This window comes from Accipiter gentilis, chromosome 1 (assembly GCF_929443795.1).
Source record: "Accipiter gentilis chromosome 1, bAccGen1.1, whole genome shotgun sequence".
Classification (NCBI taxonomy): Eukaryota; Metazoa; Chordata; class Aves; order Accipitriformes; family Accipitridae; genus Astur; species Astur gentilis.
This window is the reverse complement of record NC_064880.1, coordinates 4,114,160-4,128,518: the sequence shown is the minus strand read 5'-3', so window position 1 is coordinate 4,128,518 and position 14,359 is coordinate 4,114,160. Positions and strand designations below refer to the sequence as shown.

At 58.8% G+C, this 14,359-nt stretch overlaps 1 protein-coding gene across 4 annotated transcripts in view; it reads left to right on the top strand.

Annotated features, from left to right (window-relative positions):
- The window catches only part of AGRN (agrin), a 125,183-nt gene that overhangs the window by 49,793 nt on the left and 61,031 nt on the right, over positions 1-14,359 (top strand). For all 4 annotated transcript variants that reach the window (XM_049807153.1, XM_049807142.1, XM_049807133.1 and 1 more), the window contains one exon: positions 10,991-11,038. In XM_049807153.1, the coding sequence (XP_049663110.1) occupies positions 10,991-11,038 (48 nt within the window). The remainder of the gene's footprint in view (positions 1-10,990; positions 11,039-14,359) is intronic.

Genomic DNA, 14,359 nt, shown 5'->3' with positions numbered 1-14,359 from the left:
CATTCCTTCCCTTAGGCTCTTGCGGCTCTCCCTGCCTTCCCGATCCAACTGGAGCAGCCGCCCTCCTCTGCTGAGGGCACGCATTTTTCCTTTCTCTTTTTTAGTGATGTGCTTGAGCTCTTTTCCTTCCACTTTACCGTGTAGCTTGGGGGGGCTTTGCTGTCCCCAGAGAAGCGGTCTGCACTGGGTTTTTCTGAGCACCACCACTGTGGAGCTGGGTGACGGGCTGCGTGTCCCCTCCTGCTGCTGCGGGAGGGGACGATGCTGCCGGCTCTCGTCCTGCTGGTAAGTCTGGCTCTGCGTGTTCCCAAGAGGCCTGTTTTGCACCGCTCCGCGGCTCTTGCGGTTTGTCTGCTTTATGGGAAGTGGTTAACAAAGCTCTGCCGCACCAGACAGCTTGGACCGGGGCCCGGGGCTGATGCTTTTGTCTGCGGTGGGTGCCACGACCGAGCATCTGTCTCGGAGCCGCTCCGTGGGAGCCCTGTGCCCTGCCTTCGCGGTGGGCGCTGGTGCTTGACCGGCACAGAGCTGCATCTCTCGAGGGTGCAGGTTTCATTTCTAGCCGTTGCGAGCCGTCTTGCGGACGGACCGACTCGCGGGAGAGGTGCAGGGAGAGCACTACTTGGCTGCCATAAGTCAGCTCCTGGTCCAGGGTCAGGAGCAGGGTGAGATGTCCAGCTGAACTGGGGGCAAACCCACTGCTCCTCTGCGGAGCCCTGGCTGGGAGGAGGTGGCAGAGAGCTACTGGGTTGCCTGGTGGCATGGCGTTCAGCTTCTGCTCTCCAGAGTAGCTCTGGCTGAAGGCTGGCAGACCCTCCTCTGAATATTGCTCCCAGCACTCCCTCTGCCTGCAGCACTTTGTACAGCTGGTATGGCAAATGTGCTCCTGCTGTCAGGATATCTCACATTTGCTCCAGGGTATGGGCTGGCCATTCCTGCATCGCCCCACTGCTACTCAACTCCTTGAGTACTGGTCTGGGTGGGTAGAAATTGGGGTGTTCTAGTGAGGTACCTCTGCTTTCATGCTCTCTGCGTGCCTGGTTCTCACTGGCATGATGTGTTTTCTCACTGGTTGAGATTACTGGCAGTACCCTAACTCCAGCCAACGCTGCTTTTTTGGGCAGACACAGCGTGAGGCATACCCCCACCCCTGTTGCTGAAGGATGTCATTTATTGTCTGGAAGCACCCCAGTGACAGCTGCTTTCCTGGTGGGAAGGTATCCAGAGCGCCAGGGATACATGCTAATTTTAGTCTGGGTCTTTGCTCCAGAAATGCGCTGTAGGTTTGTTTCATCGTTTGTTTTCTACTGTTTTTCCCTATTTGCACCCCCCCGTGTTATCATATCCTTGAGGAACTCTGCAACACCAGCTGATCCTCACGCCCCCTTGCAGATGAACAAGTTTACATCAGCTTGCAAAGCAACTGGTGTATGTTTGGAAGAGGGCTGGCAGAAGTGACGACTTACAGCTCAGCCAACTCAGTCAGCACACAGAGAGGCTGAAGGCTCGGACCGTTCACTCTCAGCCACTCCAGTAGCCAGGCAAGGCTCTTCCTCTGCCGGCGGGAGTTGATGCTGTCTCAGGAAAACAGTAGCCACAGGACAACGTAAGTTCAGAGCAGACCGTAGCCCCTGAAGCGTTTGAGAGGTCTGTTTGTCCCCCAGCAAGGGAGAAGCTTCCCTTCCCCATCACCGCTGCCACGCCATGTGGATGGAGATGCTGTGGGCAGCTCCGCTCGGCTCTTGGCCGGAGCATCGCTCAGCTCTTGGCCGGAGCATCTCTCGGCACGGACGGGTTGGTGAGAGCGGCAGGTGGCGATGTGAGCCTGCTGCAGGAGCCGAGGGCTGCCGGCCGGCTGCAGGGTTGGGGCTGTAGTGCTGCACGCACCCCACTCCAGACATCCTCGGAATATTGGGAGAACGCAGCCGGGACAGAGCGGTGGGATCTTTGTCCCAGCGTCACCCTGGCTCATCTCTTTCCAAGCCAGGTGCTGTTGTCGGCGTCGCTCCTGGATGGGAGTCCTGCAGCGGGCAGCTGTCCTGGCAGCGTAGCAAGGCAGTGGGGAATGTGCTTCTCCTGGGAACGATGGAGGAGGGAGGCAGTGGCTGCTGAGGGCGTGAAATCCCTAGCTGGGTGCCTTGGTTTGCAAAGTCCTCTCGGGCTCTGGGTTCAAGCCCGGCTGCCTCATTTGGAGCCTGCAAGCTGGGCTCGCAGGGGACAAGGAGTCGGGGCCAGGAGCGTGGGTCCCAGCAGGAGCCCAGCAGTTCGTGCGAGCAGTCGCCCGGGGCAGCAGTTTGCTTTTGCGAGGGCACAGGATGACGGGGCTGGGTAAAAAGCGTTTGGGCTCCTTGGCTGGAACAGCGGGGAGCTGCGTGGCTTAGCACCGAGACGCATCGCCTCCCTCCCCTGGGTCGCTTTTGCTTTGCCGCGTGTCTGCTTTTGAGCAGCAGCCCTGTACTTTTAGATCTGGACACCAAGTTCTGTGTGCAAACCTGGTTTTATTTTTTTCTTTTTTAAGCAGGGAGGCAGAGGCATCATAAAACCCATATGGGCAGCTAGGTGGAAGAGGTGCGGGCTTTGTGCGGTGCGTGTGGGGGAGCATCTCTTAACAGAGGGGCTGTCTTCCAGTTGGAATGCAGCGTGGCTGCAGGCTGTGGAGTGCAGACCGCCAGTTTGGAGAAAGGCCTGCGGTGCTGGGAGAGGGCGACCTGTATTTTCCCCGGGGTGCACGCATGTGGCCTGCTCCAAAGCTCCATGCTCAGGCATCCCATAGCGCATCTGGAAGACAGCTGCGTAGTCCGGTGTCGCACGGTAGGAGGGCAAAGTCATTAAGTGGGGAAATCCCCCTCTGCGGCAGAGGCAGCCCAGCACCCCTTGTCCAGCACCGCCTGGCACGGCTGTTTATTAGGAATGGTGTGAATTAACACCCCTTTCCACTCCCAGCACGCACGCCAACCTAGCCGTGAGGCTGGCCACCCCAGCCCCATCTCCCGCACCGCTCCCTCGTCTCCCATTGATGGGGTTTAAAAGCTCTTTATTTCCAAGCGCTGCTCAGCAGGAGTCAAGCTGGGTCCTGCCAAGTGTTAAATGAAATAATTAAAATCCCCACTTTCTCCCCCTCCTGCTCCTTTCTCTGTAATGCTGGTAATTAGCCTGTAAAACTGCAGGAGGGCATGGGGAAGGGAGAATGTGCAAATGCCTTCTGCAGGCTCCCTCCTCCTCCTCCTCTTCGCCCTCCCCAGAGGAAGCACAAAATGGCTCTCTAGGTATTGGGTGCTGTCAGATAAATCCCAATTAGCTCCCTGCCAAACAGGATTAGCGAGAAGGGAGCCAGGTGGGGAATCAGCCTGGCAACAGCAGGAGCTGGGGGCTTCTGCAAGGTCTCTAGCTCAGCGAGGAGGGAGAGATCGACAGCTGCCAGTCAGTTCACAAAGTAATGCTGATTTTTGGTGTTGCAGGCTGATATCTGGCAGGCAGAAATGGGGAGGTGAAGGAAATGAAACTGCTGTCTCCTGCTGGTGTTACCTCTTACCAAGTAACTGCTGGCTTGAGGGTGCGGGGGTCCCATGAGATGCCTGTGAGCCCCCCCCTGCACCTGAGGTCGGTGCAGAGATGCAGGGCAGCGTGCGTGGGTCGTGCTGCTCCCAGTGCTGGTGTGCCAGGACCTGCCCCGGCCCCGAGACGGAGTTCGTGTCTCCTGCCAGCTCTTGCTTCAGAAGCAAGAGGACAAAACTACCGTCCTGCCACGCTGAACACTGCCGGCTGCACCCAGCCCGGCTCCTTCAGCCCGTCTGCTGCATTTTGGCAGCAGCTGTGACATCCTCTCTCTGAAAGCCCAGAAATAAACCCATTAATGGCATCAGGCTTTAAACTGGCTGGTGACCACACGGAGGCCTTAATGCATTGAACACTTTCATTTAGAAAACTGGGCAGGGGGGAATATGGATGAGCTCAAAGATAATGTTTTCTTGCCTGTAGTAGAGGAATAGCAGCTGTGTCTGAGGGTGTTAAATTGGCTGGCTCTCCCCCATCCCTCCCTCTTCTTCCCTGGCAGACGCGGTGACTTTCTGCCTCTTGCACCCTGCTGGGGCTGGCCCTCCTCCGAACACCTACAGCCTTAGCCAGGCTGTTTCCAGTCCCAAGGAGGAGGAAAGGGAGAAACGGCGTTGGCGCAGGCGTGCAGTGTTTGCTTAGAGCAGGGCTGAGCAGCGGTGGTGGATGGACTGCTCTGGAACCTCGGAGTGGCTGAGGGATGAGTCCCCTCTGCCCTGGGGCTGGCCAGGCTGGGCTGTCCCAGTGCTGACTGAGCCAGACTTAATGGAACCAGGGGACCGAGCTGTCCCGATGTCTCAGGTGCCTTTGGCTCGTGCACAGCCACCTCTTTCCCACTTCAGAGCAGCCTGGAGCTGGTAGTGTGCGTTCAGTGCCGCTGGGCTCGCCGGCCAGCTCTTCTGAGCTGCTCGCTTCTGAGCCAAAGGCAGCTTTTATGTGCTCTTTCTCCTTGTCAGGTGTTGCTGTATTTTCCTGCCTGGTCCTTCGTGCGCTGGTGTCAGAAGTGTAAAGGGAAAGGTTGAGCGTGCGTGGTGGGCCCAGTTGGCAGAGGGAGCGGGTGGGAGACCAGCTGTCCCTGTGTGCTGTAGCTGGCGCAAAAAGGACGCGGGCATTTGTGAAATGCCGGAGCTGTACAGGGGTGTCTACGTGCAGCCAGCTTTGGGGAGGGGAGGCGATAAGGGACAAATCCAATGACCCACACGGATGAACCAGGCAAGTGTGATGTCTCCCCAGTGCAAATGGGTCTTCTGATTATAGAGTCTCATCCGAAAGACATGCTGGTGAAGGCATGGGGCAGGAGTTTGGCATCTGCATCCCTGGGCAGAGCAGAAGGGTGCATGACCGGGCCAAGCTGGCCACAGAGTGACCAAGCAGAGGAGATGGGCAGGGCACACTGTTCACTTTTTGGGAAGGTCTTGGCTTCTTGAGTGATGCTCCAGCAATTCCCAGGGGGCTGCGGTATCTGAGGAGGGCACTAGAAACGGGGCAGCAGTGGCAGGGAGTTGAGCTTACCCTTTGAGGGAGAAATACTGGGTTGGAGGGGTGGGGGGCTCCATCCAGTTGCCAGGACCCTCTGACTTGCTCAGCCAGTTCTCGTCGCTGGTGAAGGGACAGGTGTTGTGCCATGTCCCAGGAGCCAGCCCTGTGGCCTCAGGTGCTGGCTGAGGAGCCCTTTTCCAGCTGGCTCTTCAGCGCTCTCCCTGGCAGAGGGCTTTGCTTGTGAGGGGGCTCCTGAGATGGGTTCCTAGGTCTGCTTGGGAGAGACGGCTTGGCAGAGTGTTTGCCGCTGAGCCCTTGTAGCACATGGGATCTCGGGGGCTCTTGCGTGCCGGTTTGCCTTACCGCTTGGACGTCAGGCCATCAGGCACCGCGCTCGTGTGGGCTCTCCTCCTGGCAGGGTGGTTAGGATGCAGCCCGTGACTCGTAGCAAGCTGGGATCATGTTCTGCGAGTCCCCGGGGAGGCGAAGGAGCGATGCAGGTTTAAAGAGGAGCAGTGTCTGGGACGTGACTTGGATTTCTTTCCTCCCTTCTCCTTTATTGTTCTTCCCTGTACTGCTCTTGGCAAGTTGTACCTGCGGTGCTGGGACACCCAGGATGTTCCCGGCCCACGTCTCCAGCAGAGGAGCAGCGTGGCTTTGCGGTGCGGCTGTAGGGCAGCTCGTGCCAATCCCACAAGGAGACCCCACAACCTGCTGACTCGTGGTGCCTGAGATGCCCTGCTAAAGGACCACCCAGCCTCCTCTGCATCTCCCTGCTGGAGGGGAGAGTGGGTGGATTCAGCTTTAGTGTTTGCGTCCCTCGGGCTCCAGGTGAATTGCCAAGGCGAGGGAGGGAGGGGCAGCGTGGCAGGAGCAGGCTGGGGGTACGTGCCGCCAGCGAGGTCGTTCTCCCATCTCGAGTCGTCGGTGCCTTTTGGAGGAGCGGGTAGGGGGAACGCTGCCGTCCAGCCACCTCCCCAGGGAAAAGAGGGCTGTGCAGCCCCCCGCAGCCAGAGTTGCTGGTAGGCCAGCCGTAGCTGCCATCCCGGTGGGAGAGGAGAGGAGAGAGCTGCTGAGCTGTGGGGCAGTGCCACAGCCTGGACCTTGCGTGGTGGCTGCTGGCAGTGGCCGGGAGGAATCTGTGCTTCCCTTCCTGGCTTCGGCAGCTGCCCGGTTGGTGCTGAGCAGGGGGAGACGAGAGGAACTTTAAAACAGGTTCTCTGCGATGAGCTTCTCAGTTTGACCACAGCGGGGTTACCCGCTGCCACGTCTCTACAGTGCTCATCTTGCCCTATGAGCACGGGATGGGTGTTTGAGGACTCCTTCCTTGCCTTGGACGTGACACAGCAGGGTACAGACAGCCCCTCTGCAGCACCTGGGGGACGGGGGAGGCCGCAAGAGTCTGGCTTGGACGATAAACCAGCCTCTGAAACGGCAGAGCTGTGTACAGTCAGCCCAGACTTGTGTTAGGGTGGCTCTGTCACTGGAGGGCCTTCGTCGTGCAGGGTTTTGTTCGTAGTCTCCAGAATTGCTTTCTTCCTCCACGGTGAGGAAGAGCTCAGCCTGTTTGCTAAGGACCACGGTGCCTTAAAAATGAGGAGTCAGGTCATGGCACTCTAGAAGCCGGTACCACGGGCAGGGAAGCAGCTTTCTGGGAGCTGTGTGTTTTGCCAGGGATGCCGTCTCACCAGAGACCGGGCTTCAGCCTGGAGAGGTGCCGTGGGGAGCAGGTATGGAGGCCCTGGCAGCTGTGGACACCGGGAATCACTGCCTTTGGAAGTGCTGGGGTGTAGCAGGGCTGCCCTGCCCTGCTGTTTGCTCTTGCCCCGTTGCTGGACTTGCCCTCCAGAAATCTGGCTCTTGGCCCTGACCTCCCTCTGGCTTTCAGCCCAGCTCTCCTCTTGGCACCTTTGCTGGCAGCATCCTGCCCAAGGAAAGTGGTGACCAGAGGCTTCTGGCTTCCCGGGGCAGGGGGGGTGGTGGGGGGCCGGAATATCCAGGTAGGCAAAGCAGGGAGCAGCACAGTTTGACGGTGCATCTGTGTCCCAGCACCTCTTTTCTTCCCTCCGTGCTCTCCTCAGACCTTTGTGGTGGGGCTGCCGGGCTGTACAGGTGTGTCCCCCTCCCTCCTTTAGAATAAATGTCCTGGAAAATAGTAACTAGGGGCTTGCTCCTGCTCTTTGTTTAGTACTGCTGTCCCTGGGGGGTCTCCCCCCAATCCCATACCCAACACGGGGGGTGACGCTGGGAAAACCACGAAGAGTTTCTCCACCTTTCAGCATCTCGAGTGGGCAGGTCGAGGGGCTTCGGTGGGTCCCGGTTGGGGGTGAAAGGGGGGGGGGGGGGTGGAAAAGAACCGGCTTCACCGCGACCCCCGCCGCCTCCCGCTCTTTGTCTGCGCCGCGCCCGTTCGCCCTCGCCTCCCCTTTGTTGGCCGCCGGAGCGCTCGGGAGGGGCTCGTTCCCCCCCCCACTCCTCCTCCTCTTCCTCCTCCTCCTCCTCCTCGCTTGCCAGGGCTCGACCCGCTGCCGGCAGAGGGGAGGGAAAGAAGGAGCAGCGGGGGGAACACGGGGGACGGCGGCCCCCGCGGGGCAGAGGAGCGGGCGGGGAAACTTGCGGGGCGTGGGGCGGGGGCTCCCGCCGTTGCTCGGCTTGGGGCTGCTTTTCCTCCTCGCTCTTTCGCCTTCTCTCCCTTCGGCCAACGCGTGGGGTGAAACCTCGGAAGGTCGGCGTTTAGGTCTGCGAGCTCCCCGTCTCGCGCCCCCCCAACCCACCCGGGATCGCCCACCCGCCCGCTTTCCATCGCTATCACCGTGTCGCTTCTCCATGCCGGGCTCTGCGGGGAGCTGGAATCTCTTCGGGAAGGATTGGCATGTCACAGCGGTGTGAGGAGGGGAGCTGGCCTGCTCCGGCCGTCACCGTGGCTGTGACGGGCACCGTTGCTTTCTACCGGCGAGGTGGCAGCTCGCCGAAGGGGACGAGCCGGGGTTGCGGTCCCTTCTTGCTCACCGGAGGGCTGGGAGGGTACCGGAGAGCTGGAGCCCGGCAGCGGGGGAGAGCTGTTCACCGGCTGCCCTGGAGAAAAGCGGAGCCGAGAGGGGATGGATGCGCAGCGGCTGTGAGAGGAGCCTCGGTGTGGAAACGGGAGCGTCTGCCCTCACCCAGCGTGTGGGTCAACTGAGCGGCACCCTCGGGTTGCTCCCGGTGCTCGCTGTGAGGATCTGTCCCGGAGGGTCAGAAACCGGTGAGCCTTTTGGGGGGGTGCTTGCTCCGGCGGAGGCGGCGTGGACGGCGTAGGAAGCTCAGCATTCCTGGAGCGAGGCTGGTGCGGAGCCTGAGCGAGGAACCGAGAGGCAGCCAAGCGGTGAGACCTCCCCTCCCATCCCTGCCGAGACGATACCGACGTTGCCGAGGCTGCGAGCCTGAGAGGGGTCCCATGCTGGCACCCCTCACGCCGTCTCCGTCCCAGCCCAGCTCTCGGATGCCGGCACGTGTCGGTGTTGCGGCAGCCCCCACCGTTCCCACGCCGGTAGCAGCTTGTCCGTGTCCCGGTGGGCTTGGCCGCAGAACTTGAGCTCTCAGCACTTTTGCCTGGGGTTGTTTAGTTTGCTTTCTGCGGGCAGGTGTGGATTGACAACTCCCGGGCTGGAAGAGGGATTGCTGAGCACAGGACTGTGCGTGTTCCTCCGGAGCGGGCTCAGACCTGACCCTTCCTAGGCTGTGCCTCTGAGATGGCAGATGTGGGGACAAACTCTTGCTCCTGAAGGTGCCCCCAGCCTGCCCTGCCCTCCTGCGAGCGGAGGATGGGAATCTCCGGGAAAACTTAGGTGTCGCAGCTGCCGAAGACAACCGGGAAGGGAGGAAGAGGGATCCATGTGAGCCTTGCGGCTACTCTGCCTTGGATGGGTCGGCGGCGGGTTGAGCTTTGGCCCGCAGCGTGACGGCCAAGCATGACGGCTTGCCAGTACCCCATGGCGCCGGGGGCCTTGGAGCGGGACCGAATGTACCAGCACAAGGTCTCCTTGGTGGTGCGGTATTTCATGATCCCGTGCAACATCTGCCTCATCCTCCTGGCCACCTCGACGCTGGGATTTGCCGTGCTGCTCTTCCTCAACAACTGTAGGTGTCCCCGGGCGCGTGGGAGGGAAAGGCAGGGGTTAGGTCAGCTGGCGTGCCGGGGTTTCGGCACGGGAGCAGCCCTCCCGACGCTGCCAGCCGCCGGCTGGGTTTTGCCCTGTGCCCAGGTGCTTATCGCTCGTCTGCTGCTGTCTGGGGAGAAGCTGGGGAGGCGACAGCCCGCTCCGCAGCTGTGCCCCACTTTTCCCCGAGATGATGTTGGCCCAGAACTGCGGAATGGAGCTGCGAAGGTGGGCATGCGTGGGCCAGCCCCAGCTCCCCACCGTGCGTGGTGCGCTTATGCTCTCAGCTACGCCAGCACCCTCTGTGTCCTGTGTCCCCTTGCCCCCTCCCATCCACCCCCCCACCCCCCCCGAAATACTGTGTCTCCTGATCTGCTGCTTGAGGTCTGAGCGCCAGTGATGCTCCTGGGGGGGGACGGAGTCAGTCCGTTTGTGAGGCGGGGATCTCGGCAGGGCTATGTGGGAGGTGAGGAGCAGAAGATGGGCTCCTGTGAGTCCTGCTGAACAATACTGGGGGCCCTGTCACTATATGTGATGGGTGGAAGATGTGTCTCTTGGGCTGCTCCAGGATCCCTGCTCTCTCTATGTTCCCTTGCTCGGAAGAATCAGCAGAGGGTTGGGGCAAGACGGAAGAGTTTTCCCTGAGGTTAGGCTGTTGATCTGATCCCTGGTGTGGCTGAGTAGATTGTACTCTTGGGTGTTGGTACCTCCATGCGTTGCCAGCTGCTCTAGGCACCGTGCTTTGTTGCTTCATCCTCGCGCAGGTGCTCACCCTCCCAACGCCTGGCTTTCTCTAGGCGCAGCCTGTGGAGGAGGACTCCATCGTGCAGCAGCGTCTTTGACCTCCTTGATGCTGGGAAGTGCCAAACACCTGCTGTGAGGAAAACCTTTAGAGGGCAGGCAAATTCTCCAGCCTAGCTTTGGGATGCACTGTTTCCTCTGGGGGGGGGGGGTGGTTAGAAAAAAGCTGTGTAAAACTGTAAAACGCACAAATGCATTTAAAAAGCACTGGCGGGAGCAGGGCCCAGGTGATGGTGGTAGGGAAAGAGCCTGGGCCGTAAGGAGTGGAGTGCCCTCTGCCACAGCCTGCCTTTGCTGGCCCTGGGCACGTCACTTAATAGAGAGCAGAGCCCAGTTTGACACTGGCATTAGGGTGTTTCCCACTCAGGATGGCAGGGTCCGTGGAGCCAGCTGCCTGAGCGGAACTCTTCTTGCCCCCCTGCTTAATCAGGGGTTACCCAAATGTAGAGGGCTGGCTGGTGGCGAGGCTGTGTGCCACCTTGCTCTGGGACCTGCGGTCACGTCCGTGGGAGCTTTCACCTTCTGCTGCCCCAGGCTACCCCTTTCTCCCACCTTTGCCTTCTTGCCTTGGAGGCCGCAGCGTTCCCCAGTACGGTCCTGCTCAACCCAAATGACTTGGTGAGTCAGTGCCCAGGTGGGTGCGTGCGTGCGAGGTGATTACGATACGATTTGCATCGCCGCCCTGGTGAAATGGCACACGACGAGCCGAGGCAAGCCCCAGCCCTGCCAGGCAGAAGAGGGCTGCCGCCAGATCCCAAGCCAGAGATGCTCCATCGATACTATTGGGAGAGCTGGGGCTCCCGGCTCCTGTTTCTGCTGCTCCCTTCTTCTCGCAGGACCTCCCGGGTGTTCCCTGGGTGTTGGTGCCTGCTCGCGCAGGCCATACATACTGAAGAAATGAAATGCTGGCCCAAACGCTGCTGGGGAGCTGCGGACGGAGGTCTGGGGGGGGGGGGAGGAGGAGGAGAGAGTGTGCCAAAGGGAACTGCTGATAGCTCCGTCTTTTTGTTTCTTTGCAGACAAGCCCAATAGTTATTTCACTCAGACGCCGCCGACGCCGCGAGATGGTAAGTACGCCGTCGCTTGCCGGAGCTCGGTTCTCGTGCTCAGGATGCGCTTGAGAGCAAATCGCTTGAGCCTCTCGTGCTTTCCCCACAGCTGGCGGTGGAACAGTGCCTCCTGACCCAGTGATCTATTTTGCAGCTGACTGGCTGCTCTCTGTGCCCGGAGCAGTGCTGCAGCTCACTCGTGCCCGTGCTTTGCCCTCTCCGGTGCCCTGGGGATGCGGGAATGTGGTTCTCTGGGACGAGGAGGGAAGGCAGAGCGACTGTCCCTCAGGGCTCCCTGGGAGGCACAGCATCCCTTTCTCTGCAGAGGGTTTCTTTGGCGGCTGTGGTGGAAGTGGGGAAGGGCTGGAAAGGGAGGTTGGGATCTTTCGTGTGCTCCAGCAGTTTGCAGAGCTTTACTGGTTCATCTGCTGAGGCCGTGGAGGGGAGGCGACTGGAGAAGGGGACCTTATCCTTAAAAGCGGCAGTGTTGAATCCAATGGCTATTCTGTGTTTGTCCCCTAAGGGCCTTCCTGGATGTTGGCAAAGGGAGGGGGCAAGCGGAAGGAGGTGCAGAAAGGCTTGCTGCTCTGCAAGCACAGAGGAAAAGGAAAATAAATAAATAAAAAAAAGCAAATGCCATGTGCGGCGATGGTATGTGGCAGAGACGCAGGTGAGGGAAAGACCATGAGAAGGTCATGGGGAAATAGCCAGAAACAAGTGCCTCCCTTGGTCCCTCTGGTTTTTTTGGTGTAGTGTCAGAGCAGCTCAGGGGAGGACAGCGAGGGAGGTGACTGGTTTCAGCTTGTGGGACCTGGAGCTCGAGGCTGCACCTCACCATAGCCGGGGCAGCCGATGTCCTCCCTACCAAGCAGGGAGGGATGCCTCTTCAGGGGAGCGATGTGGACACGGTGTCTCCCCAGGACTCTGCTGCCTTAGCAGGTCTTGGTTTTGCTGGGAAGGGACTGGAGTGGGTTGTGCTGGCTCATGGCACCAGGAGGTTAAATAGGCAGAAAGCAGGTAGGAATCTCTTCAGCGCAAGTGCGTGGGACGTGGGCTGAGCAGCTCAGGGAGAGGTGATTTTTGAGGCTAGCAGAGGTTGCTGAGATGCTGTTGGCTGTTTATTAAATTACTGCTTCTGCTGTGCAGCCAAAGTTGAATCATCCCAGCCCATCCAGTCTTGGATCAGTCAGCTACTAACACTGTATAAACGCTACCAAAAAATCTATTGGGCTCGTGCTCCAGCTGGCAAAAGGTTTCAGCTTTATGAGCATTAAGAGCAAAGTAGAAGCTGGTGTTCAGCTGGACATCAGGTATCCCCACTGCCCTGGCCAGAAAGGGTGCGGGCATGTAAATTCTGGGGGACTGTAATGCAGCCGTCCTTCCTTTCCCATTCTTGCTTGGGTCCCACAGTTTTCTGCTTCTGCGCTCTCCTAACAATTCCCTCCCCACCTCCAAATTGTCACCTTGCCAGTCATCAGGCAGTACGGTGCTTTCCTCATCCTCTTCCAGAGTTATTGGTCCTTCCCTGGCAGACCCGGTGGGCCAGCACCTGGGTTTCCTGTGGACTTGCCTTTTCCCTGGACCTGTGGTACTCACCTATGGATTGCCGTTCACCTATGGATTCCCTGGTGTCTGATGAGCAGTATATTCACCAGCACCTCACACCTTTTCTCTGGGCTTACTAAAGCCTTCTGGTTTCACAGACCTGTAGGAACTTTGGTTTTTGAGGCCATGCTGTTATCAGTCAATGGCTTTAAAAGCTGTTGGACGCAGGCAGGCGAGCACATGCTCAGATAGTGTCATCAGAGGAGCTTTGTTTTCTCTGAAAATCAGGCTTAAAATGCCCTGCTTTCTGCTGGCAGGCTGTTCAGTCACCTTCCCCAGCCTCCCTAGTTTCACGTGCACAGATAAGAACCCAGCAGAAAACAGCAGCCAATTAATAACACGTTTGTTTCTTTCTTTCTTTCCTTCTCTGATGGGGGTGGGGAAGGAGGCGGGGGAGAAACGGATGCTAGATAAAATGTGATTAATCTATAATTGGACCAGAGAAGACATCTAAAGCAAAAATAAAAACGAACGTAGGTGTAACTCCTAGCTTAGGGCTCCAAAATATTAGCAGCCCAACCCATCCAGATGACATACTCCAAAAGATCTCTGGTCCCCACAGGAGATGGAAAACTACCACCCTTGGTGGGTTGCCAAATGAAGTGCGTGTCCTTTCGCAAGCCTAATACGGTGCAAATGCCTCGCGTCGTTCTCGGGAAGCATTTCTGGGCAGAGGGGAGCAGGGGGACGTGGGGAAGAGGTCCCCTCTGGGGTGATGGAACTGGTCCCTGCTGCTTCTGCTGTGCTGGAGGGACTGGCAGCGTTCATTGCCTGGGCTGGTTTGGAGATGGGGCTCTGGTCCTGCGTCTAGCCCACCGGCTTCGATGGGGCTATGCTTGTGCTTGTAAACTGCTGGGCTTTGGCTGAGGTTTGCTGAGCGAGGGCCGTGGCTCTCCCATCCTTGGCTTGCTCTCAGGGTGGCTTTGGTGGAAAAAGGTGTTGTGCTAGTGAGAAGCGTGCCCGGCTGTCCGACCGACAGGTCTGTTTTGGGACGGCTGGTTGGGAAGCCGCTGAACCCTTCTCCCTTTCCCCTAACCAGGCAGGGGAGGGTCTCTGCCTCGCCGCGCCGTGTTCCTTTCCCCAGGTGATGCCTGGTGGCATGTCAAACGCGGCGGGTGAGGATTCGGTGGGTCTCTGCAGGTGGTGGGGGCTGTGTCCCAGCACAGGGGGGACAGTGCTAGCGTTGAGCACAGCATGGCCCCTCGATTGCTTCATCTCCAGCTGGGCTTCTTGAGGATTGTCACCACTTTATCTTCTGGGCCAGACCCTCATCTTCTACAAGTCTGCACAGCTCTGTGGTGAGCAGTGGGATGCCACCAGCTGGCAGCCTGCACCGTGAGCCAACAGATCTCTGCCCACCGGTACCAGCTGAGGATCTGCAGCTTGGTATTTCTATCTGGAAACCCTGCTATTGGAAGTTTTGCTGTGGTCCTTTCCCCTTCCAAACGGTGATGCAAAGCCAGACAGAAATCATCATCTGCCCTGACAATGTCAGACCTCAGTTTTCGTGGGAACAAGTGGCTTTCCACACCTCAGGCATCTCTTCTGCAAAGACCCTGTCCTGCACACACAAAAGGTGCTGCAGCCACGACCGCTCCCCCGGTGCTCCAGCGATGCTGGAGGTGAAAGACTTTGCCAGCCAGCAAGGAGGTGTCTCTAATTAGCACTCATGTGCTATTTATCTCTTCCTTTTCTTCCAATACCAATTTCTAACCTAGTAAACTCTTCAGCCAC